Below are 25,867 nucleotides of genomic sequence, written 5' to 3' on the forward strand. Positions count from 1 at the left end.
AATAATTAATGTAAAAAAAAAACAACATATGAATTTTCATTAACTGCTCTATCCTGATCCGAGTCACAGGGGTCCTGTTCTACCAGGAAGCACTGGGCGCAAACACCCTGGACAGGGCGCCAATTCATCACCACCATAAATGCTTATCAGATTTTATTTTATTTTTTATTTTTATTTTGTTTTGACTTGTGCTGTATTATTACTTACATTAGAAAGTCAGATTTGTTGTAAAAAAAATAAGCAAATTAACAATTAAAGAAAGAAAAAAACAAAAACAAATATGAGATCAAATCATTTTAAATACTATACTTTTTTTTCCTGTGGGTACTCTGGTTTCCTTCCAACTTCCAAAACAGTCAAATTTGAAATAGTAAGGACAGTATGTGAAATAAATACCACGGATTTGTTTATCAATAATATCAGTAATAATAATAATAATAATAATAATAATAATAATAATAATAATAATAATAATTTACCTAATCAACTTCATGTTTTTGTATATGTATGCAGGCACATATGTTAATGCATGCAATACATTTCAAAGAAATTGGGACATGGGCAATTTAGAGTTTTAAATATTTTAAACAGGCAATGCGATCATAGGTATAAAAGAAGCATCCAGAATGGCTTGAGGCTTCCCAGTAATCCAACAGTTAATGTTTGTCAGTGATTGATTACAAGGATTCTAGATATTTCCCCTTTGAAGTTCATAATATTCCTAAAATATTCCAGAGGTCCAGAGAAATCACTGTGCATTAAAAGACAAGGTTAAGAAGCATAACAGAAAGCCAGTGACCTTTGAAACCCCGAACAGGACTGGAGTCAAACCTGGCATGCTTCTGTGATGGATATCAGCACTGGAGGTTAAACACTTTGACAAACCGTTTTCAATAAACACAATTTGTCACGCTAAGACTGGACTGTGCACAGCCGAAGCCATATATCAACAGAATGTGTCCAGTAACACTGCAGACTTTTCTAGTCTCTGGCTTATCTGAAATAAACTGATGCACAGTGAAGCTGTGCACTGTGGTCTGACAAGTCAAATCTTTAGATGTCAACGTTTTTAATGGAAATAATAAATATAATTTTTATGGGCCAGGGTCTGGCATGCTATGGAAGTGTATTAGTGGCAATAGTGTATACAATCTGCAAATATTTTAGAGCACTGTTAACACTAAAATACAAATACACATTTAAAGTGACATGCTGCTTATTGAATGTCTTTTTATGAATGTTTATGCATATTTAAACAAGACAATGTCAAGTCACATTCTGCACTTGATACAACAGCATGGCTGCATGATAAGTGCAGAAAAACCAGTTCACATACTGGCATGTTATTGGAAGGTAGGAAGGAAACTGCAGTACCTAAAGATAATCCTCGAGGACATTGGGAGTACATACCAAACTTTGTTCAGACAGTGACTTATGGAGGAACTTGGCTTAGTGGCCACAATTCTTCAAAACTGTGAAGTACAGCACAATGCAGAATTTTTTCAGAAATGTTTGTTTCTCTTTAATATTATTATTATAAAAAAAAAAATTATGTAAACGCTTTATTAAAGCAGATATGCAGATGTATGTTTGGTGGTACATGTATCTTACGTGTAATTTAGGGGTTACATATATCTCAGGTACATGGTATGTGTAAGTAACTGAGCTCTGTATTTTCTAAGACTCTGTCAGTCTCTATGGGCCCATGAGGTTCCTCTGAGCTGCTCATATCTGCTGTTCGGATATCAAGCAGCTGCTGCTGTCCATCCGCCTCAGCCGACCATACATGCACAGTACTAACAGACTGTGTGGCGGGCCTCATACACACTCATACACACTCTTAGATGTCCATCTGTGGGAACGTCTCCTCTTAGAGAAAAAACCAACAGTCTGGGATTTTTTACCTAAAGCGGACTGATGGATTTTTGAAGTAGGATTAAACCACAACTTTCTTCAAGAATGAAGCTTTTCAGAAACATTCCACTGCTGCAGATCTTCCTGCTGTCCAATTTAAGCCTGATCGGTGGAGTACAAAGAGGTGGGTTGCTCTGCTTTTTGTTACAGCTCAAATCCTGACTAACTGGAAGGTATATTAATATAGTCAGTGAATTAAAATAACATGGTTATATGAAAGTGTATGTATATTAGATCTGTAGGTAGAATGTTTAGCTGTTTATTTACAGCACTGTGGTTATTTGATAAACAAGAATCCAGTATTGGGTGTTAAAGTTATGACACTGTTATGGTATTTGCACTTAATATAAATCGGCAACAGTAGACATAAGGATGTGCGAATATGAATAGCAACAGGCTTTTAGAAATGACATGATGAAGCTTGCCTTTGATCCCTTTTATATATTTAGTATGATGTATTAACACGACTTAAATATTTGTCATGATGCATCCCTTGCTATAGTGTAAAAGGAATTGCAGCTCAGATTGGAGCATGGAATGGTTTTGCAGGAATTTTGATCCAGGAATTTGTGGTTCATAAGTTAGCAACAGTATTACAGTCCAGGCACAGAGCTCACATAGACCTCCATTTCTGCATTATTGTTCCTACTGAAGATTGTGGTTGTTTGGTTCAAGATGTACCAGAAGGTGTCATGAGGAAATCATGATAAGTTAAACAGCCTAATCATGCCATGTGGTACATGAAATTTCTCATGCATGGCCTAAACACTTCATGAAGTCACAAATAAAGCTTTTGTTAGTCTCACATTATAGAATGATTTAGAAACATTTGCCCACTGTACATTCAGGGTATTATATACAAAAGATGATAAGATAACACACACACACACAAACACACAAAAGACACACACACATACAAATTATATACATATATCTACAAGAATACATTAAAATATTATATAAAATAAAATATTCTCCACAAATATCACAAAAACAGGTATTTAAAAAAAAGCTGTGTATGCTTCTGTGGTATAGCCCACAGGTTAAACAAATGCATTAATAATTTAAATAAATAATGCAATCTGTGATTGTGTATCAAACTGCAAAAGTGATAAATAACAACAAAAAATTAAAATGTCTAGTTAAGCCGAGTGGTGCTTGAAATGGATGTCTGAGAGGTGCATTGGATGGGTTATACTGCTTTTGTACATTTAGAAAGATATACACAAAGTAAGACATTAATATTTTGTTTTAATTATGAATAATATATAATATATAATATAATAATGTAAATAAAGCACAAACTGAAATCCCAAACCTATCAAAACAGTCCTAAGGCAAATGGGTACGCCAGCAAATAACTCGCTGTAACAAGACGTACAGTACAACAGGGTAGAGCAGTAGCAACCCACAGTGTCTGTAAACACAGTTTCAAATTGGTTTGTTTGTTTATTAGGATTTTAACGTCATGTTTAACACTTTGGTTGCATTCATGACACGAACAGTAGTTACTCATTACACAAGGTTCATCAGTTCACAAGGTTATATAGAATGTCCAATGTCTTGGATAATTTAGTGTCTCCAATTCACCTCACTTGCATGTCTATGGACTGTGGGAGGAAACCGGAGCACCCGGAGTAAACCCACGCAGACACGGGGAGAACATGCAAACTCCACACAGAAAGGACCCAGACCGCCCCACCTGGGGATCAAACCCAGGACCTTCTTGCTGTGAGGCGACAGTGCTACCCACTTAGCCACTGTGTTGTAGTTTTAAATTCAACTAAACATTTTGTTTCATTAACCTAACTCCTAACTGATGTATTTTTTGGGCAATTGTAGCCTAGTGGTTAAGGTACTGGACTAGTAATCAAAAGGCTGCTGGTTCAAGCCACACCACTGCCAGGTTGCCACTGTTGGGCCCTTGAGCAAGGCACTTAATCCTCAATTGCTTAGACAATATATTGTCACAGTACTGTTAGCCGCTTTGCATAAAAGCATCTGCCAAACATTGTAAATGTAAATGTATTTACCTGATGCTCAAACACATAGGGTTTGTATTCCACCATGATTACTACTGCCTTCTTGTAAGCATGCCATAAAGCATAGGCAAATACTGTAGTGACTCAAATACCTGGGGTAGCATTAATAGATAGAAGATAGGTACAATTCTAAGGGCCCTGAACAGACAGGTGGCCAAAACAGCAAGGTCTCCAGGCTGCAAAACATTCCAAACTGCTATAGGCCAGACCATACAGTGCATTGCAGTGGGGAGAAATTAGTTTAACTCATGTATCTAGAACTCCATTAGGTGGTAGTTTAATTTTTGGTATTTATTCTATTTTAGTTCATAATTCCACTTATCCACATAAAATAGTAACAAAATATTCATTTATAAAGAAACACAAAAGAGGAGGAAAAAATATCCAGTCCTTTCATTAATCAACATCCCAACCTGCCATGCTCACTCTGGCCAGCAGGTGGAGGAAACAGGTGGATGGAAAATGTAGCTCTGTCTGAACTACAGGTTATAGCATTTCCTGTGCCTTATCAAACATTACATACCTCTGAGTACTTGCCTCTTTTCTACGACTATCTCTCACAGCTTTGTTTTTTGCAAACTTAATACAGTCAATAAACTGTAGCTGCATTCTTGTACTTTACCTGCCACGGGCACCTTTTCGTGCCTGAGTTAGTATGTTTTCATTAAGTGATTATGTTTCCTGTCCTGGTGAGTATGTTGCAGGAAGTGCAGTGTTTCTGCTGTACTAAGGTTCACTGTTTTGCATTGCTTTAGTCTCACATTGGACTATGTCGGTTGTTTGTGATGGTCTAATAATTTTTAAGTTTTTTTTTTGTGTGTGGCTGTTTAGCTACAATATTGTTCTGTTTTTGATGACCCGTTTGTAATTTGTTTTATTATCAAGGGTGCAAGTTACACTTTCGCCTTTGTCTCGAGAGGCTCAACATGAGACTGTGACACATTCAAATATAAAATAAATATATATTGGTAAAATAAATATAGTGTAGCGTCGCCACTGGGGGGGCCGGCACAGGCTTTACCCAGAAAGCCTTGCGGCAGTGGTGTCTAAGCTCACCGTAGCCGTGTATCCCGTTGTTGGGAGTGGGGTGGCTGCGGTGAGGGTTGGGTAAGTAGCTTAAATGTTTGTCTGTTGTATGAATGTATGTGTGTATGAATGGGTGTCAGTCCCTCAACCACTGAATGAACTGCCAAAGGCAGCTCACTTGCGGCCCTGACGCTCGCCTTCCTACTCGCCGGCGCCACAATATAAAGGTGACATAATATAAATGTTCCAGAAATTATTGCATCCAAGCTTCACATTAATATATGCAGATATTATTTCCTATGCAAACACACCTAGTTTATGTACAAAAATTTTGCCATTTGTTGGGAATATTTCATGCAACAAACAACAGTCATGACGAAGATTCTGGAGTTTTCTAAAATTCTCAAGAAAATACGAAATTATTAAGCATCACAAACAATGACAACAACAAAAAAGCTACAGAGAAAATGCAAAAACATTAAACATTCACATTCCACTACAGGTATAATAATCATAATGGAGTTTTAATCTGCGCACAGATTTCATAAAATCTTAAAGATATCCTTGGCTGATGTGCTTAAAAATGTCTCCAACAGTGTGAGGAAGAGGTGACATATCCGCTAATTCTCACATCCAGAACTGCCAGATTGTGTTCCAGAAGGTTGGAGAGGAGCAGTCAGCCAGTGCTAATACTATCATGTGGGAAAACCAAGAGTGGAATGAGCAAAGTTTGCACAGTCATGGTGTAAATTACCGAGCTGCTGGCTGAACTTTTTGGGGGATTGACCTGCAGGATAAGCAAGGACAGGAACAGGATAGAATTGATTGGCCAGTGAAAAGTGAGTGAACTTGGAAAGTGATACTTCATGCAGAGCATTAAATCAGCTCTACTGAAAGCTGAATTGTAATTATCTTATGATATAAAAATGTACTGAAAGCCCTTTTCTTTTTACTACATACCATATAAGGTAGTTGTCCACTACAACTAGGTTCTCTTTTTTGACCAAGTATCAAGGACCAAATATCACCTGTATGCCAGCTTACACAAACACACATGCATATATGGACAAAAGTATTGGGACATTCTTTTTAATGATTAAATTTACATGTTTAAGGTACAACAATTGCTAACAGGTGTAATCACTTATATAAAGGAATTAAATTACATGCTTTTTTCTGTTACACTTCATTTTAGCATTAACTTTCAATTTGCTTTTAATAAGTTTGTTTGTTGCAGTACATGTTTGCATTGCACTTGTCTTTTCATCTATTTTACTTCACTTATCCTTGTGATCTTTCATTTCACCTTACTATTTCTTTTATTTAAAGTATTTGAATGACACCTGCCTACCATTAAATAAGCCTTAACCTGGGTGTTCAAAACTATTCTTTTTTGTGCAGCAAGAATTTCATATGCACAAGTTTGTATTTTGCCAGTTGTGTATTTGCAGCTGGAACCTATCGTAAAACAAAACAAGGACATTAGTATCATGTAAAACTATTTTTGTTGGCTGGCTCATTTTGGTGTAAAACTGCATAAATGCATTTTTTTAATAAATATCTTTTTAATCAGTACTGAACCTGAAGTCAGTGTTTTTCAGCTTTTTCAACTTTTTAGCTGAATCTAGCAGTTTTAACAGACAAGGAACATTTTTTGATCAATTAGTATGCCTTGTTTATTTTACTGAGGCTTCTTTTCTGCTTTTCTGCTTTAATTAGCCGATAATATGAGTTCCATCTGTTTAAAATCTTTGGCTTTTTACACCGATGGGATGGAATCTGCAGATATGATCATATTCAATTTCTACAAAAATAATATCATTATTATTTTAGATGCCAGAGATAATGTTTAGTTCCTAAATACATGAGAAGACTTATTTACCAGAACCTGTTGACCTCTAAATTTTGGTTGTGAGCTCTCTTATGAATTAGGTGTTATTATAACTTTTTGTTATAACTTGTGTTTACTCCTATGTGAAGATTCTGGATTGACCGCATCCTCAGGATTTTAAAGCAGAGCTCTTATGCTAAGCCATGTGAAAAATATCAGTCGGATTTACAAACACTAGTTTAAATGATTTCAGCTCATTTGTCTGTAATGTTACAAAAAGCAGCCTTTAGAATTTCAGTTATATTGTTGTAAAAGTGTAATTTCACAACAGCCACCCAATTTGGGGTCAAATGTGAAAAATCAAAATTCTTGTAAGCTTGTCCTCCTTTGCTTGATTAATAAGGAAGCAAGTTAGCTTTGGACCACAGGCTGCCAACAGTTTCACCACTGTTAGACTCATTAAAGATCTATTGTATTTCAAGGTTTACGTCTTAAGGCTAAATACTATTTCTGCCGCATATGGTGCTAATTTATCTTGCTTGATTTATCTTTTCCACTCAGCTCCTCGGATCACAACCTTACTGGAGACGGTGGATGCCCTGCTGGATAACAATGCTACTTTTATATGTGAGATCGACTCATACCCTCTAGCAGATATAACATGGACACGAAATAACTACCCTATAAGGTTTGTAACATTTGCATGAATGTGCCATACATTAATGCCTTCTTTATTTTATGTGAGATTTTATACTACTAGCTGACCAGATGTTTTTGATAAGCAGTTTAATTGTATAATTTTTTGTATCCTGTATCAGTGTAAAAAATAAATAATGCCTAATCATTCAACAGTCTGATGAACAAATTAGTTTGGCAGGTGCAAGAAAATGGTACCTGCTGAATACTTAGTGTGAATGATAAAATGAAGCCACTATTATGTCACTATAACTTCACTGCATTAAATTTTCTCTTTCATACAGGCACTATGATTCTCGATACATAATCAGAGAAAACGGCCAAATGTTGATCATTCCTAACGTGAGAGACACAGATAAGGGAGAGTACTGTTGCATTGCTGACAATGCAATAGGAGAACCAGCAAAAAGCTGTGGAGCTTTACAGCTAAAGATGAGTATGTATTTATATAGAATTTTAAATAATGTATATATTTTTATATTTTTAAACTAGTACAGTTATGTATATAACAAGACATCTAGTAGTCCTTAGCTACTATGTTATGTCCAAAAGGACAATTATTTCTCTGTGCAACACGTAAAAGGAAATACCAGTGAAACCTGTAAAAGATCACAATTTTGGATTTAATGTTCAAAATGAATAATACATTGTGTTTATGTGTTTACATGAGCATAACATAGTAACATCTTAAGTATATATCTAAAGAAAATTGTTTTTGAATTTAAATAGGTAAAAGAAATAAAAAAAATGCCCATACTAATGCTAGTTCACCTTTTTGATTATTTGTGCATGTGAACTAATGAATAAATTCTTCTCTTTTAGAACCCCAAATTAAAAGACATCCTACAAACATCACTTTATTACTCGATTCCAAGGCAGTGTTGCCATGTGTAACATTAGGATATCCTAAACCAGACATTTCCTGGATTAAAGATAATGATTTAATCAAGGTAATAGTACAAGTTATCTTGTGTACATTTTACAGGAACAGTGTATGTACAGAGAAACATACAAATTGTATTATTGTTATATTTGTTTTAACTTGCAGGTTGATGGGCGCATATCCGTTTTGGACATTGGGGCTTTAAAAATTCACAACATTAAAAAAGAGGATGCAGGAGAGTACCGATGTGTGGCTAGAAACAGCTTTGGTATTACCTATTCCAAACCAGTCACTATTGAAGTACAAGGTAAATGACTGAAAATATTTTCAACAAACATTTTTCCAATTTAATCTTTATCTTAGTGTATGTGTAATAACCATAAACAATAAATTTAATACCAACATAATGCATAATCCTAAAAAGCTGTTCGAAAACCTTACATGTAATGACACAAGGTTCAAACCCAGGTCCCCAAGACCCTAAGTGCAACAGAAACAGACATAAATCCCCTAAGATTAAAAATCCAATCAATACAAGTCCATTTTAAGGATGTCTCAATTCTTAAATATGAGAAACTGGGACATACTGGTTATCAACAGCTGGATACACCAGTGTTTTTTCATACAAAGGCAGGACTTTTTAAACAACACTATTTATTGAAGGCTTGTCTGTTTGTATAACTTGTACAGAAAATTGTATTGGAATTATTGTCCATGGAAATTGAACACACGCTTTAGATTCATAACACTCTCCTTAAAAATCACCTAAATGAAACATATTTTTTCAATTTTGTCTGTGTTTATTTTTAGCTCCTGCTAAAATACTTAAAGTTCCCAAAGAAAGAAAAGTGCAAATTGGAACAAAAGTGGCCTTGGAGTGCAATGCTACTGGCAACCCCGTCCCATCCATCACCTGGCTGGAAAATGGCAATACGGTAGGTTTACATTCCATCAGATCACTAGACATCATATTTTTAGGACTCAAATTTCCACAGCATCCTCTTCTGCCCACTCCAGCGCTTTTTGTCTCAGTTTAAGCTCTGGTAAAGAACTAATTGTCACAAGACCACGGTTCTGAGCAAAGCGCAGCTTGAACAATCTGTCTGTTTTATTTTTGAAACGTTAAAACTTGAGCCAGTGGGAGGCATTTTTATTGGTCTGACATTCTCAAATAGTTATGAGTATTAACACCATGCAAGCTATGCTAACGAATGTGAAGCACTGACTTATGAGATCACTGATAAAAACAGAATAGCTGATTAAAACAATAGTTATTTGTGAAATGTTTTATGTGAAATGGTTTCTAATTCCAATTGTGTTTATTCTTATTTGGGTTTTCCTTGTTCTTAACTCCTCCCAAAACGTTGACATGGTAAACTAGGTCTTGATGATGCTTTATGCCATCGTGAAGCATCATCAAGACCTAGTTTACCATGTCAACGTTTTGGGAGGAGTTAAGAACAAGGAAAACCCAAATAAGAATTCAGCATTCATGAGCTATGCTACAGTTCTACTGCCTTGACCAGGATAAAGATCAATTAATGATTAGTCTACATACAAATATATGCATATATAGTATCATTTGGTCATTTTATTGATTTTGGAAAGGTTGCTTTTGATATATACAAGTATCTAAAATCTGGTTTTTATTTCCTAGTCTCCTTTAAATGTTCTAGATCTTTTTTAATGTTTTAAAAATGTAATCTTAAAAAGTATTTACATATCAAAAACATTTAAGCCTACATGAATAACAGTAACACTTAGACGACCTCTAAAGTTCTCCCACATGGGACTTTAATTCTCCACTATTATGTGCAGCAGCTGTATTTACTAGCTTTATTTAGCGTATGAGTTAACCTATGAGCATTTCATTTAATTGGCAGAAATACAAAGTGATGATACATGATGAGAGTCATTTTATAACAGACATGGTCTGATTTTTTTATATTAATCAGAGTAAAACTGCAATCCTTGCAACACACTGAAGTCACTATTAAATTGGATATTAAAAAAGAATTTATTCTTTATTCAGTCCTGATTTATTTCTATTTTAGGATAATTCCTTTAATAACAAATGTGTAATGAAAAATTATCTTGGAGTATCTTGGTGTTAGAGGAAACCATGAAGTTAGCTAGTTATGTTTTTATTTTTTTAGCTTATACATGGCTTATTAGCTGTTAATAAGGAGCTGTGCAGATGGGTTGTTTGAAGACGTCAGTTTGAGTGATTGTTTTAGCACCTTTTGTTGTAGCTAACTGGTGTATAAAATCAATTATTTACAAAGAAGGAAACATGAAAATAGCTTGACAAGTTCATTGTGGAAAGTGCTCTGATTTCAACCCCAATGAACACCTTAAGAATTAATCTGAACATGATCCAGGCTCTCTTATCCAAATATTATTTGTGACTGATCTTACAAATTTTGGTTTTTTTTTACAAAATAGGTCCAATATTGTCATGGTTACATTTTCATTGTCGGGTCCCCACATACTTTGGTCATGTAGTGTATATTCTGATATTCAATTACAATTCTGTTCTAGATCACTGGGGCATCAGTTGAGGAGACGCTGGTTGGTGAAGTAATAGTCTCAGTGCTGCGTGTGGTGGTAAATAAGCCGGCTCTTTACACATGCCAGGCCACCAACCAGCACAGCGGAGGAGCAAACAATGTCAAAGCTACAGCCAAGATCACTGTTTCAGGTAAGATTACTTTTTAAGGCAAAGCTCTGTGGTCTGGACTTTTTGAGTTACTGTTGTAGAACAGTGTTCATATGTCCGATTTCCTGTATTTTCTCTTTCGGTCTGAATAAGCTTGTGCATTTGATGGCAGTTGGCCAACTATGCTAATAAATATGTGTGTGTGGATGTGTGTTTGGTTGTTTATTTACTGAGCATTGTTATTTCAGTCAGGCCTTCTTTGTTAGCATAGCTGTTCTTTACTGACTTCCAATGAAACACAATACAAACACCAGTATGTAGTGATGATGAAAATACATACACATCATTAAACACAAATACCACTAAACATATATACTTTAATAAGTAAATCCACCCTATAGTCTGGATTTCACTGCTCTATATGATCAAAATCAGACACTGATGAGGAGGCAACTTTATTCCTGCACATATAACTTTTAATTTAGCCCTCTTTGTTTTATAAAAAAAAAAATCCATAGACCATGTCACCCTTCCCCTTTTAAGATAAATGCAAAATGCTCTTTCACAACCCCCTTTCAAGTGTTCCCCATTCAGACTGTTAAAGTTCACACCTGATCTTTGCTGCAGACCACACACACGTGCCCTCATACACTTTGTGGGCTAAGCACAAAATCACAAGCATGGTCTGCATTACGGAGTGGATGCATTGTTCTTTGTCATGGCTGAGACACTGTTTAACATTTTCTTTCTTTTTGAACATGTTTCTGCTGCTGGTTTCTGGATCCTGTAACTTTCCCATAGAATGGAGGTAAGAACATTACCCAATACACACTTGTGCTTCATTCAGTACAGCCTTACCATCAAGCTAATCAGCACTGATTAATGTGATACAGGCGGTTTCTTTGAAATTTCTTTTTCATGTTGCTGGACAATTTCCTCCTTATAAATCTAAATTCACATCTGTTATTCCCTCTGTTATTTCCTTACTAGATTCATGTTGAATTTGGCCTGAATTTTTAATTACTGATAAGGAAATTATAAACTTCATCCGGTACAGAATGAATGAATGAATGAATATATAAACCCTACAGTCTGTGCTGATTGCTTCCTGATGAGGTTTGACAGCTGGATAATGTGTTTTATACATTTGTTTCCTGGCAAGCTTGCTACTGAAATACTTAAGCACATGGGCTGGATAAGGGCTGATGTATATAAACATATAGATACGTATTCCGTAATACACTGCTGGCTTAAGCCGTCTGTGCCATATGTTCTAAATTAAATGTGAACTCGAGACAAACCAGCATCAGCTTTAACACTACCTGATTTAGATTAGACATCTGGCTGTGATTAGAGAAACGTTCAATTGAATAAAATAGTCTAGTGCCTTGTGCTTTGTTCTTTGTTCTTGTTAAATGTGGATTTAAGACTCAAACAAGTGACTGTTATTTAGTTTTTTTTGGTAGAAGAAACAATAGTGGTATTGATAAAGTTTTCATGCAGAGAGCTCAGCATTATTATAGTTTTGATTACAGTATAAATCAGTTTTTTTAATATTCACTGTAGTTTTTGCTCTGGTTCATATTCATTCAGGTCTAATGTATGGATTTTCACATGTTTGGTTTTTGGTTGCCCCACGCTTTCCAAAACATTTAGAAGGCAAACTGGCTGCACTAAATTTCCCCCTAGGTTTGAGTAAGTAAATAAATGTGTGTGTCATCCTGTAATGAAGATATATAAATCAGCGGTAACCTTGGCCCTCTATTTTATTGCTTATCTCATATTTATTTAATGAATATAAGAAAAGCCACTTTATTATACTAAAACTTGTTACACTTAAAACAGCCATAGAGAACCATCGCTGTTAATAACTGACAATTCTATTTTCCACCATTGTCCCCACAGCGTGTGGAACTTGTCACAAACTTAGCGATAACAACTAATAATTGCTTCGGTTCACTGAGAATGAACAGCTGACCTAACGTTATTTTCTACTGCCAGCAGAGGGCAGGCTTCCTTAATCTAACTATTCACGTTCCAACACATTGAATAAGCATGTATATAGGATTTATTGGCTTAGATTTGTATTTTTTAAATGTTGTCATTTGAGTAGATAAAATAAAATTAGAACTGATGACAGCGAGGGTGTTGTGCAATTGGCAAAGTTTGCCAGAGTACACAGAGAAGTTGGCTATAAACATAATTGTGACCATGCAAATGATAAAAATGGTCCTGTATGTTCTGTAGTTGCATAGTGAAACATAATAAGGCTCTTACTGTTTACTATGTGTTATCAATTGCCTGTCACAGGTTTAATACTAACTGTTAAGTATTATTTTAGTGGATTTTCAACCCCATGTTAACACTGTTGCACTGCCGAGTTTTACACTTTAACCAATATATGCACTCAAATCATTTACATTTGAAAAGGTTATGATGGTAAGGATAACTTTAACATGTTCTTTATCCTTCAGGCTTTATAAAGGCAGTGCTGGATACTGCAGTACATACCGTGGTGAAGTGTGCAGCCAGATATTACGCCAGTCAACGCTCGTCTTCTTTAACTCTTCTCTGCCTGAGCCAGAGCAGGCACAGGAGTTCCTGGCACAGAGTGGCTGGGCAGAGCTGGAGGGCACAAGTCCACTGTGCCAGCCTGCAGCTCGCTCTCTGCTTTGCCATGCTGTCTTCCAAGACTGCAGCCCTTCGGGACTCGGGCCCGGACCCAAACCTGTGTGCAGGTATGCAATTAAATGATTGACACTTTGTAAGGCTTTGTGTTGTCCTCAAAATCATTAGCACTGTCAAATTGTCAGTTAATCGTTGGTTTAAAAAATTTACCTGCAAGCACAGTACCAAGTTCTGCAAACAAGATTGAAATATATATATACACTGATCAGTCATAACATTAAAACCACCTCCTTGTTTTTACACTCACTGTCCACTCTATTAGACACTCCTACCTAGTTGGTCCACCTTGTAGATGTAAAGTCAGAGACGATCGCTCATCTATTGCTGCTGTTTGAGTTGGTCATCTTCTAGACCTTCATCAGTGGTCACAGGATGCTGCCCACAGTTGGCTGGATATATTTTTGGTTGGTGGACTATTCTCAGTTCAGCAGTTATTTAAAAACTCCATCAGCACTGCTGTGTCTGATCCACTCATGCCAGCACAACACACACTAACACACCACCACCATGTCATTGTCACTGCAGTGCTGAGAATCATCCACCACCTAAATAATACCTACTCTGTAGTGGTCCTGGGAGAGTTCAAACCATTGAAGAACAGCATGAATGGGGGCTAACAAAGCATGCAGAGAAACAGATGGACTGCAGTCAGTAATTGTAGAACTACAAATGGACAGTGAGTGTAGAAACAATATATGTATATATATATATATATATTGTTTATATATTGGGGGGGGCTAGTAAGTGGAATATGTTTAGTTATGCTTTTACATCAGTACATTGGAGGGGGCATTTTGAACGTATCCCCCCATATATATTGTGATTACAGCTTTGTTGTAACCCCATAAACATGTAAAAACCAAAAGAAAAAAGTTGCTTTAAATTTATTCCATACATAACATAAAATCTTGTATAAAAATATATAATGTATAAAAGGTTGTCCCAACTATTACCACCCCTGCAGTTACTTTGTCATGTGCTGAAACAACAGCACAGAATCTTCTCCTATGATGCTTGATAAGACTGGATAATCAAAAGGAAGGTGTCTAAAAGCACACCTTAGAATTATACAGTATTCTTTTAGATATTTCATGCCCTGTCCTGAAAACACACATTGAACTCACCTCAATGCTTTTTATGCACTGTTTGTTTTTGTATGTGGTAATGTTAGAAATCTAAATCTCTGCTCATCTAACAAGTTTTGAATGGATTTGTACATACAGTATGTTTTGGATTATTGTCCTGTTGAAGGATCCAGGCATGACCCAGGGTCAGCATCTTGTTAGAGGCAACCAGTTATCTATACAAAATCTGTTGCTACTTCACAAAGTCCATAATAACATGTTTTCTTACAAGTTTCCCAGGGCCTCGGAAGGAAAAACAAGCCTCACAACATTACAGATCCCTCACCATACTTAACTGTGGGGATTCGGTTATTTTCTGTATAAACATTTTTCATGGCAAACCCACCCTGAGTGGTATTATTGCCAGAAAGCTCTGTATTTATCTAATCTTACTTGGTTCTAGTCAAAGTTCCAGTAGCGTCCAGTGAACTGCAGGGACTTACATCTGTGGTTAAAGAAAAATGTTCTTTTCTGGCTTTGGTTATTAAATAGATTGTTTGTTGGCCTCTATTACCTAATATTTGTACACCAGTAAAACAGGATGATTGATTAAGGGTTGTTACACACTGGGGTGAATGAAAAAAAGATATATTGTATTAGAACAGTTCCTAGACTGCCAATAACTGTCACATTGTTTTGTTAATAAAATCTAGCTTAGTAATATTTACTTGATTATTTTCTCATCTACTGTTAAAAATTACATTGATGAGTTGCATTTACCTAATACTGACATGCACCCTAAACAGCTCGACAGTCTCATTAATAATAATAAGACCAACCTGTTTTGCAATTATTTGTTTCTTTTTTCCATTTCAAATGAAAATAATAATAATAAGCCACTCCATCACATTAAGGCCACATTAATGGACAGGCTGGCTCTGCTTCTAAAACAAACATGTTCCTCACAAATTGCCAACAATTCCACATAGCCATTTAAAAACATTGTTTGATGGAGACAAATATAATTTTACCTTTCAATCAATTACTGTCAAATGAAATTGAGTTTATAAGAAAAGTTAAAGTACCAACATTACCCAATGCTTTCTTTGGAAAGCATATTATAGTTTATATATTATTACTTAGTCATATTACTTTACAAAATTATAAAACTAAACATCACTCTTTATGTTCCTAGGGAGCATTGTCAGGCTGTAAAGGATCTCTATTGTTATAAAGAATGGCAGTCTATGGACGACAGGAGTCCACGAGGAGTCGTTTCTCCAAGCCTGAGCCAAACTCTGCCTGATTGTTCAACTCTGCCCAGCCAGCGGGCAGATCCGGCATCATGTACTGCTGTATCATTTGTGGGTAAGAAGCTTATTTACTTAAATAATTTTATAATTTATATAAGTTTTAAAGTTTTAAACGATATAGCCAATGGTATTTGTACCCACAAATGTCACATCCAATAGAGCTTGTTGATAATCTTATTACGAAAAAAGGGTATTCATTCACTTGCAAAAGAATCTCATTAGATTTAGGACCCTGACTACAGGAATTTAATTCCATTTAGCCTCAAAAGCATGAGTAAGGTTAGGCAACGTGACTTAAATAAGCAGAATTGTATTGCAGTAACATTTATAATTGTATTGTTACATTAATCAAGGCACAAACAAATATATTTAGTATTAATATTTTGTTACACATGCTCAGATATAGAATATTTTCTCTTTTCTTTACAGAGATGAAAAAAGACCAAATTACAAGTAAGTACAGTTTTATGTTTATGTAATTTGATCTGTTTTAATAGGTCATGCATTCATGTCCTTTTTTGTATTTGCCATGGAGAAATCAACATCTGTTTTCCCTAAAACAAACTAAAACAGTATATATTTTGGTCCATCTGAGATGAACTCGGGCCCAGAGTTTTTTCATAGAATTAGTTTATCATTTTGTGTAATAGAGATTCAGATTGCATTTTTTGATGAAGCGGCAGACTGTGTTAAGTGACAATGGTTTTTCAAAATGCTCCCTAGTCCATGTGTCTATATTAATCACAACAGAATGATGATTTCTCATTTAGTGCTGTCTGTGAGCTCATGCATGTCATATGCATTTTGTAATGTTTTCCAGCTTTATCTACATGAGTTAAGATTTCTTTAGATTCCCTGTATCATTTTTATTCTATTTTATGCTTTTTTATTTATTTATATATTAAGTGGCTGAAAATGAAATAAAAAATGTAATATTGTTAATTTTTTTTCATTTATTAACAGCAAAATGCTACAATGAAAAAGGAAGATTTTATCAAGGAACTTACAATGTCACAGCTTCTGGAATCCCTTGCCAGCGATGGGACAAGCAGGTAAATATTTGTTTGATGTACTTTAAACTGAGGTAATAATGTGGACTTCTATCAGCACCTGATATACAGGAAACATTGCTAATGGTATTCAGCTTGACCTTTTGGGAAGGTTAGGAAGTCCAGCTTGGCATAATTTCATGATCCTGTTCTTACTCTTCCTGGCAGGAACCACATCCTCACAGACTGTCTGTGGATGTCATCCCTGAGCTGAGAAATGCAGAGAATTACTGCCGCAACCCTGGAGGAGAGAGCGACCGGCCATGGTGCTACTCCACCAGCCCCAATGTACGCTGGGAGTACTGCCTGGTTCCTAAATGTACAGAAGGTACTATGGAACATATTATAATACTCAAGCGGAAAAATAAATGTAAAGCAGATTGTACTTGTTCTAACTCATTCAGGATTCATGAAATCTAGATTTTGGTTTATTTCTCAGTAGTTACCAGTGTGAAAGCGGTGCCCGCTACAAAACCCGGTCCTCCAAACCCTGTGCCTGCTGTGTCCACTGCATACTACATGAGTGTTATTATATTCCTCATGGCTGGCTTTGCTGGTCTGGCCTTCTTTACTATAATCCTGCTAATGTGTCTCAAGAGAAGAAAGAGAAGAAAACGCCAAAAAAGGTAAGTAAACCGGTCAGTTAACTGCTTTAATATAACATCTCATATGGATAAAAATGATATAGACACCACATATCATATTCCAAAGTCATCTGCATTAATGTTGACTAAAAGCCCCCATCCCCATGTTGTGCATTTTTAGCAGGGCCATGGAGCCCCCCACTATCACGGCTCTGCCCTCTGAGCTGCTCCTGGACAGGCTGCACCCGAACCCCATGTACCAGCGCGTTCCCCTGCTGCTTAACTCCAAGCTGCTGTCGCTCGAGTACCCACGTAACAACATTGAATATGTGCGGGACATTGGCGAGGGGGCGTTCGGACGGGTGTTTCAGGCGAGGTGAGAATTAGCACTTTGCTGTGTGTGTCTAGGGTGTGAAAAAGAAAAGACAGTTTGTTTTATTTTGTTGTTTTTTTGGATTGTTAGCTCCTTGTTTGTGAACAACTTATTAAATATTATATAGGACAACTGTTTTAGGGAAAATCCTTTAGAGCAAAATATACATTTTATTAAATCATATTCTTTATATAATTTAGAAGGTTCTGCAAAATACCTCAGATCCGATCATTGTTTATATTACTATTACAATTTTATTTATCATTATAATTTTTATTTATGCATTTTATTTTATTTTTTTCTCCCAGTCTGAGAATGAATAAGTACACAAATTTACAGTGTTGTTAAAAAATAGGAATCTTCATTTTTTGTTATATTTTTCACACTTGTTTGTTTCAGATCCTTTAAGAATAATTTAATTTAGGACAAAGATAATTTGCTTAAACACAAATAGCAGTTTAAAAGGGATCATTTTATTTATTAAAGAAAAAAAATATCCAACACCAACTGGCCATGTGAGACAAAGTAAAAATGTGCTACCTTAGCTACTCATTTAATCATTTAACACATTTCTATAATTATTGGGTTTAATAACACTATACTTGTTTTAACATAAATAATAAAGATGTGCATACCATTTTCTTTAATAAATTAAATTAATAAATTTAAGTATGACATTTCCCTTGTCCTGGACTATTATTAAATTTGGTTTGGGGATCTGACAGCATTTTGTTAGACAAATATGCAAAAATAGATGCAATCCTTTTTCACAGCAGCTTTGTTAATAAATTATTTTAGGGTGAGCCAAAATTTTAAGTGCCTAACATTTCTCATGAAACACCATAATCAACACTTAAGGAAACCCCACCTTTACTGTTTTCCCATATACAGGTATAAACATTTACACAGAGCTAACATTTAAATGGGTAGCTAAAAGCTCACTACACTACCAACACTAGGGAGAACATTTCAAATCCAAAGATTTTTCCTTTGCAAATCCAGACTAACTTACTTTTTAGGGTAAAAGATTAATCTGTCATGCCAGGTTTGATTATGGAGTGCAATGTATTAGCCACTATCTTTTTTTACATCTTGCATAAACAAGTGTGATGATGGAGGTGTTGAATAGTGCACTCTGATACTTTATATCAGCACAAAATGTATGTTCTATGACAGCCCATTAATGTCCAGATAGATTTTCTGTAATTTTATCTTGCTACTCATGAAAATACTTTTTTTCAGTTTACTCTTCAGGTCTTCCATAGTTTTGATGATAGCTATGATGATAAATGACCTTTCATGCCAAAAGTCATCCTGTGTGGACATGACTCCTATATGCACACACAGTACGTCAACTGCTGTTTGCATAATCCTTGGCTCTGTAATCCTCCTGCAATAGAAGGCATGCAGTAGGTTGGTGTAGACTCCTGGGAACCTCAGTGTGCGGTGTCAAACTCACACGGCTCGTTCCTGAAATAGCTGTTGAGATGAGCCTATCAACAGGCATCACATGGGCACCAATGACAAACTTCCCTGTAGCTATTACCGTGCCAGTAGACATTGCTTAGGATACTATTAATAGGGGCTCTGCTAGGATTTACCTTCTCCAAGAACAAGGACAGGAAGTGCACTTTTAATGGCATGCTAAGTTTGTGCCTGAATGGATGACATTTTGGCTCAGTGGTCGCAACACATGGCTTCTGTGTATGTGGGAAAGTTGTTTATTCTAATTTGAGATCAGTGCTATGATTTTTTTTTCTTCTATAGTTAAATCCTACATATGTTGTTGGGTGACTGTCAAGATATGTGTTCAAACTTAAGTGCATGTTTAGCATGTCAGAATGCAGAGTATATATGCTAACAGCTCTTCACAGCAGGTGAAGATAAATGGTTTGGCCACAGGATTGCAGCGCAGTGCTCCTGACCAAGGAAGCTGGAGTGCAACGCAAATCAGCCTTATAGTTTTTACTTTGTGACTTGTGAAATTATAGCAAGAAGCTAAATAAGCATTCCACAACAACAACAAAAACAACATACCAACAGCCAGATGTGATGGTATTAGTGTGATTGTATTTGCACAAGCAAAGTACCATTGGTTTACCTATGATAAGGGTCAGCAAATTAAATTAGTGTGCACTTACATATATGTAAGTATCAGTAGGTGAGGTGAAAATATAGTATGGTATATGTTTAGGCTAAAGCTAAACTATTAGCATTAGCTTTTCTGAATTGAATCTATATAAAATGTGACCAATGATTTTACAGTCTGTATTTCTTCCCTGTACATGTTGCATAATATGGTTTAAAGTAATAATGCGCTGGTTGTTCTGCAGGGCTCCTGGGCTGTTATCCAATGAAGCATTTACAATGGTAGCAGTAAAAATGTTGAAGGAAGAAGCCTCAGCAGATATGCAAAATGACTTCCAGAGAGAGGCTGCTCTAATGGCGGAGTTTGATCACCCCAACATCGTCAAGCTTCTGGGTATATTCTAAATCTCATAATGCTAACTTTTTAATTATCTACACAGTTGTTCAACTACAGAAGCATAGTTTGCATTAAATCATGAGCTAATCCCGAGTCTGAATTTAATCTTGATTAACTGCTCAAAACTCAGTGTATAACATCACATTTAGCTTTTTTAAGCATGCAGCTGCCAGGGTTTTTCATGGCTTCATGTTGCTGATGTGTCCTTTTTCCAAGGGTATCATAATAGATATCCTTAAGGGAGGAAGAAAAAAATACAGCAATATAGATCATTACAGATAATTTCTCCTTTGCTGCTGGAAGATACTTAGATACATTAGCTTACATTAGAATATACTTTATCTCAGGAATTATGGTTTGGAAATGAAAGGAAATATATGGACCAATGTCCAATTTACTGTTTTCAGGGCTTAAGTACTGGTCGCTATTGATACTGAGCTTATACAGATAATGACTTACACCGACCAGGCATAACATTATGACCACTAACAGGTGAAGTGAACAACACTGATTATCTCTTCATCACGGCACCTGTAAGTGGGTGGGATATATTATGTTAATAATGTTAGAAGCAGGAAAAATGGGCAAGCGTGAGGATTTGAGTGAGTTTGACAAGGGCCAAAATATGATGGCTAGAAGACTGGGTCAGAGCATCTCCAAAACTGCAGCTCTTGTGGGGTGTTCCTGGTCTGCAGTGGTTAGTATCAAAAGTGGTCCAAGGAAGGAACAGTGGTAAACCAGCGACAGGGTCATGGGCGGCCAAGGCTCATTGAAGCATGTGAGGAGCGAAGGCTGGCCCATGTGGTCCGAACCAACAGACGAGCTACTGTAGCTCAAATTGCTGAAGAAGTTAATGCTGGTTCTGATAGAAAGGTGTCAGAATACACAGTGCATCGCAGTTTGTTGTGTATTGTGTAGCAAAAGGGGGAACAACACAATATTAGGAAGGTGGTCATAATGTTATGCCTAACTGGTGTATTTTTGTGGGATTTTATATCCAGAAACAGATCAGCCATGAATTAAAAGCTGCTGGAACATGGGTGTCACTGTGCACAATCAAGCGTGCTTTGCATTGCCATTGGTTTAGAGGCTACTGTGCATAAAAAAAGCCCGAGTCCAAAATGTGAACTTTAAAAACTTTAAATATACACTGATCAGCCATAACATTAAAACCACCTCCTTGTTTCTACACTCACTGTCCATTTTATCGGCTTCACTTACCATATAGAAGCACTTTGTAGTTCTACAATTACTGACTGTAGTCCATCTGTTTCTCTGCATGCTTTGTTAGCCCCCTTTCATGCTGTTCTTCAATGGTCAGGACCCCCACAGGACCACCACAGAGCGGGTATTATTTAGGTGGTGGATCATTCTCAGCACTGCAGTGACACTGACATGGTGGTGGTGTGTTAGTGAGTGGATCAGACACAGCAGCGCTGATGGAGTTTTTAAATACCTCACTGTCACTGCTGGACTGAGAATAGTCCACCAACCGAAAATATCCAGCCAACAACGCCCCGTGGGCAGCGTCCTGTGACCACTGATGAAGGTCTAGAAGATGACCAACTCAAACAGCAGCAATAGATGAGCGATCGTCTCTGACTTTACATCTACATGGTGGACCAACTAGGCAGGAGTGTCTAATAGAGTGGACAGTGAGTGGACACGGTATTTAAAAACTCCAGCAGCACTGCTGTGTCTGATCCACTCATACCAGCACAACACACAAAAACACACCACCACCATGTCAGTGTCACTGCAGTGCTGAGAATCATCCACCACCTAAATAATACCTGCTCTGTGGTGGTTCTGTGGGGGTCCTGACCATTGAAAGCAGGCTAAAAAGGTATGTAGAGAAACAGATGGACTACACAGTCAGTAATTCTAGAACTACAAAGTGCTTCTATGTGGTAAGTGGAGATGATAAAATGGACAGTGAGTGTAGAAACAAGGAGGTGGTTTTAATGTTATGGCTGATCAGTGTATATATAAATAATAATAATAGAGTGGATGTCTTTTTTTGACTACAGGAGTGTGTGCTGTTGGAAAGCCCATGTGTCTGATGTTTGAGTACATGGCACATGGCGATCTGAACGAATACCTGCGCAGGCGCTCTCCGGTCCAGCAGAGGACACTGAGCCAGGGAAGCCTCACATGGCGCAGCAGCCAAACCTCTGAGCCTGATCCCTGCCCTCTCAGTTCCCTGGAACAGCTCTCAATATCCAAGCAGGTGGCGGCCGGCATGGCATACCTCTCTGAGCGCAAATTTGTGCATCGTGACTTAGCTACACGCAACTGCCTTGTGAGTGAGAACCTGGTGGTGAAGATTGCAGACTTTGGTCTGTCGCGCAACATCTACGCAGCTGATTACTACAAAGCGAGTGAGAACGATGCGATTCCCATCCGCTGGATGCCTCCAGAGTCCATCTTCTATAACCGGTACACTAGTGAGTCGGATGTGTGGGCTTACGGTGTGGTGCTTTGGGAAATCTTCTCTCATGGCATGCAGCCCTACTATGGCATGGCACACGAGGAGGTCATTTACTACGTCAGGGATGGTCATGTGTTGCCGTGCCCTGAGCAGTGCTCTCTGGAGCTGTATAACCTGATGCGTCTGTGCTGGAGCACACACCCGTGCGACCGGCCCAGCTTTGCCAGCATCCACCGCATACTGGAGAGGATGCATAACCAGATGCTGCACACCAGCCTACACGAAGGCATGCAGAACCATGCAGCAGAGTGAAATACACAGAGAAAATCTGAAACAGAGGAAAAGCTGAGAAACTTTATTCCATCTAAGGTTGACTGCTTTGAGTACTGATGTTGAACACAGGCAGATGCAGTCATGTGAAACTGAGAGAAATACAAATAGGACATCTAGGACAAAGAAAGGTCCAAAAGTCTGAAACTACCAAGACCTAGGATGTTATTTCCTTTCTAATTAAAAAGTTTAATAATTGTATTATTAATATTATTATGAAATATTAGAAACCATAATATTTTAAAACTATGGGTTTTACTACCACCACTGAGATCTGAGTATAAATCTCAGCTGTGCTATTGCATTGACATTTAATAGATGCTTTTATCCAAAGCAACTTACAACTGACTGAATACAGTGTAAGCAATTAAGGGTCAAGGGCCTTGCTTATGAGCCGAACAGTAGCAGCTTGGAGATGATGGGGCTTGAACCTTCATATTACAAATCCAGTATCTTAACCACTATACTATAACTGCCCCAAAAACCATTACACAGACACAATCGGCTATGTCAGAGAAGAGGGGAGGCCGAAGCCATGTGATGGATTGGTGGCAGGGTATTCCTGTCTTGCACCCAGTGTTTCCCAGTGGACTCACAACCCTGACCCTGAAATAATACTGACTCCTTATTCTTATACAGTTGTATTTAACTGATTGCTAATAACTTCTCAGTTCTTTAAACTTTGCAGTAACTATTTCTACTCTAGATCCATCTTGGGTCATAATAATTTCATTAAATAATAAAGAGCTGTTGTTCCTACTAGCCACCACAGTTTGGTAATACGGTTCTTATGCCTATGCAAGACTGAGGGGTGTTAACTAGCATAATTAGGCAGTGGTAACACAAAACAGGTGAAACTAATTGCTTGCCATCTCAACAGGTAACAAGAACAGGAAGCATGACCATATATGGAAAACTGGCTGGAAACTGACAAAACGGTGCATTATGGAAACTTATCAGAGCAAAAGCTAAATAAAAAAAAAGTAAATAAACTTAAGAAAAGTAAACAAAACTACTATGAAATATTACTGTTGTTTATTTAGGATGAAGATAAACCAAACTAGGCACAATAACTGAATTTGAATATTGCACATCCAGTTTTTCAAATTCAATTCACTTTTGTTATTTTCCACAATGCAATATAAACAGAGAGTATTTGTATAACACAACTTACATTTACATCATTTAGCAGAAGCTTTTAACCAAAGAGAACTACAATTTGTGACTGTCGGGTTTGCTTAGGGACCCAGTAGCAATTTGACAGTTGTGCGACTTAAACCTGCAACTTCTGATTACTAGTCCAGTACCATAACTGCTGAGCTGATCTAACTGCCCAACCTGGTAAATTAAATATTTACTGAACTCATTAGAAAATAAACTTTTTGAACTTGTTTAAATTTTTAATGTCAAATAATCATGATAGATTCAGACTTTTGGACTTTACAGACATTGGTAATGTAGTTGGAATTTGCACAGGAAGTGGCTCCAGCCCAGAGTCAGAAGATTGTACTCCTCAGCTCATCATGGCATTTTTAATGAACACTGACACTGTTGAGTGAACTCTGGGCTACTGTCTTTATTTTTTACTTTTTTGTTTGTTTAAATCAGTATGATAATTTGTGAGTGTTGTGACATCATTATTGAGTCAGTACATATTTATTAATGTTAAGTTCAAATTGAAGACATAAAAGGTCACACGGAGCACAAAGTATAATGTTGGATAATGTGGTTATAACCTTGAATGGAGTAGCATATTCCACATTGGCACTTCATCACTTTACTTACGTTTGTGTTTGATCCAGTGTTATCATTGTTAGTTTTTTTTAACTAGTGTTACGGTTTGTGTTTTATTTTTTCTATTATTTTTAATGTAATCCTCATGTTCTGTGTAAATAGCCTATAAAGCTTTTCTTCCTTTGTCTTCTTTTAGGACCCAGTGTTATGTATTTAACAATAATAATCATTTTAAAAGTAATCCATTTTAATGTCCTTTTTTTGAGTGAATTTGACTTTAATTTGGGAAAACAAAATAGTAAACCTTATAATCCTTCCATCTGCCACAAAGTGCTGTGAGTATATTTTATAGTTAATGAACATAAAACACTCTTGGGTTGTGTTATCTGGGCTATAAGTAGACATTATTAGTGCCCAGCAGGACTTTTCTTCAGTGTACTTCCAAAGCATCTTGCTTTAAAGTTCGATTTCCTAAACATCAAATTAAGAAAAGTGAAGAATTTGGAAAATATATCAAATTAGGAAAAGTTAGGAATCAGGCTAAAACATTTGCCATTTTTTGATCTGTTAAGGTGAGGGATATTCAGAGCCGTAATCACACTTGTACAGTACACTGAAATGCTTTTCCACATATTCCAGCACATTTGGAGGCAATGGTAAAAGCTGAGAGTCATCCATTGTACTGCACCCCTAGAGCAGAGGGGGTTGAGGGCTTTGCACAAGGGCCCAGCAGTGGGCAATTGTGGGCATGGCAATTAACTATTA

General features: G+C 36.8%; 1 protein-coding gene across 1 annotated transcript; it reads left to right on the plus strand.

Moving 5' to 3' along the window:
- Window positions 1–1,959: 1,959 nt before the first annotated feature.
- musk (muscle, skeletal, receptor tyrosine kinase) lies at window positions 1,960–25,304 on the plus strand. The gene is made up of 17 exons (XM_063013878.1): window positions 1,960–2,038; window positions 7,375–7,501; window positions 7,794–7,945; window positions 8,332–8,459; window positions 8,558–8,699; window positions 9,203–9,327; window positions 10,934–11,093; window positions 11,853–11,859; window positions 13,526–13,789; window positions 15,999–16,171; window positions 16,546–16,569; window positions 17,080–17,168; window positions 17,334–17,493; window positions 17,608–17,791; window positions 17,931–18,125; window positions 20,456–20,604; window positions 22,638–25,304. Exons 1-17 carry the CDS (start codon window positions 1,960–1,962, stop codon window positions 23,348–23,350), a joined length of 2,871 nt encoding a protein of 956 aa, XP_062869948.1. The 3' UTR covers window positions 23,351–25,304.
- The last annotated feature ends 563 nt before the right edge of the window (window positions 25,305–25,867 follow it).

Source organism: Trichomycterus rosablanca, chromosome 18 (assembly GCF_030014385.1).
Source record: "Trichomycterus rosablanca isolate fTriRos1 chromosome 18, fTriRos1.hap1, whole genome shotgun sequence".
Lineage (NCBI taxonomy): Eukaryota > Metazoa > Chordata > Actinopteri > Siluriformes > Trichomycteridae > Trichomycterus > Trichomycterus rosablanca.

Coding starts and splice junctions, on each gene's coding strand:
- musk (XM_063013878.1), top strand. CDS start 1,960: ATGAAGCTTTTCAGAAACATTCCACTGCTGCAGATCTTCCTGCTGTCC. Junction 2,039..7,374: donor GATCGGTGGAGTACAAAGAG/GTGGGTTGCTCT, acceptor TTTTCCACTCAG/CTCCTCGGATCACAACCTTA. Junction 7,502..7,793: donor CGAAATAACTACCCTATAAG/GTTTGTAACATT, acceptor TCTTTCATACAG/GCACTATGATTCTCGATACA.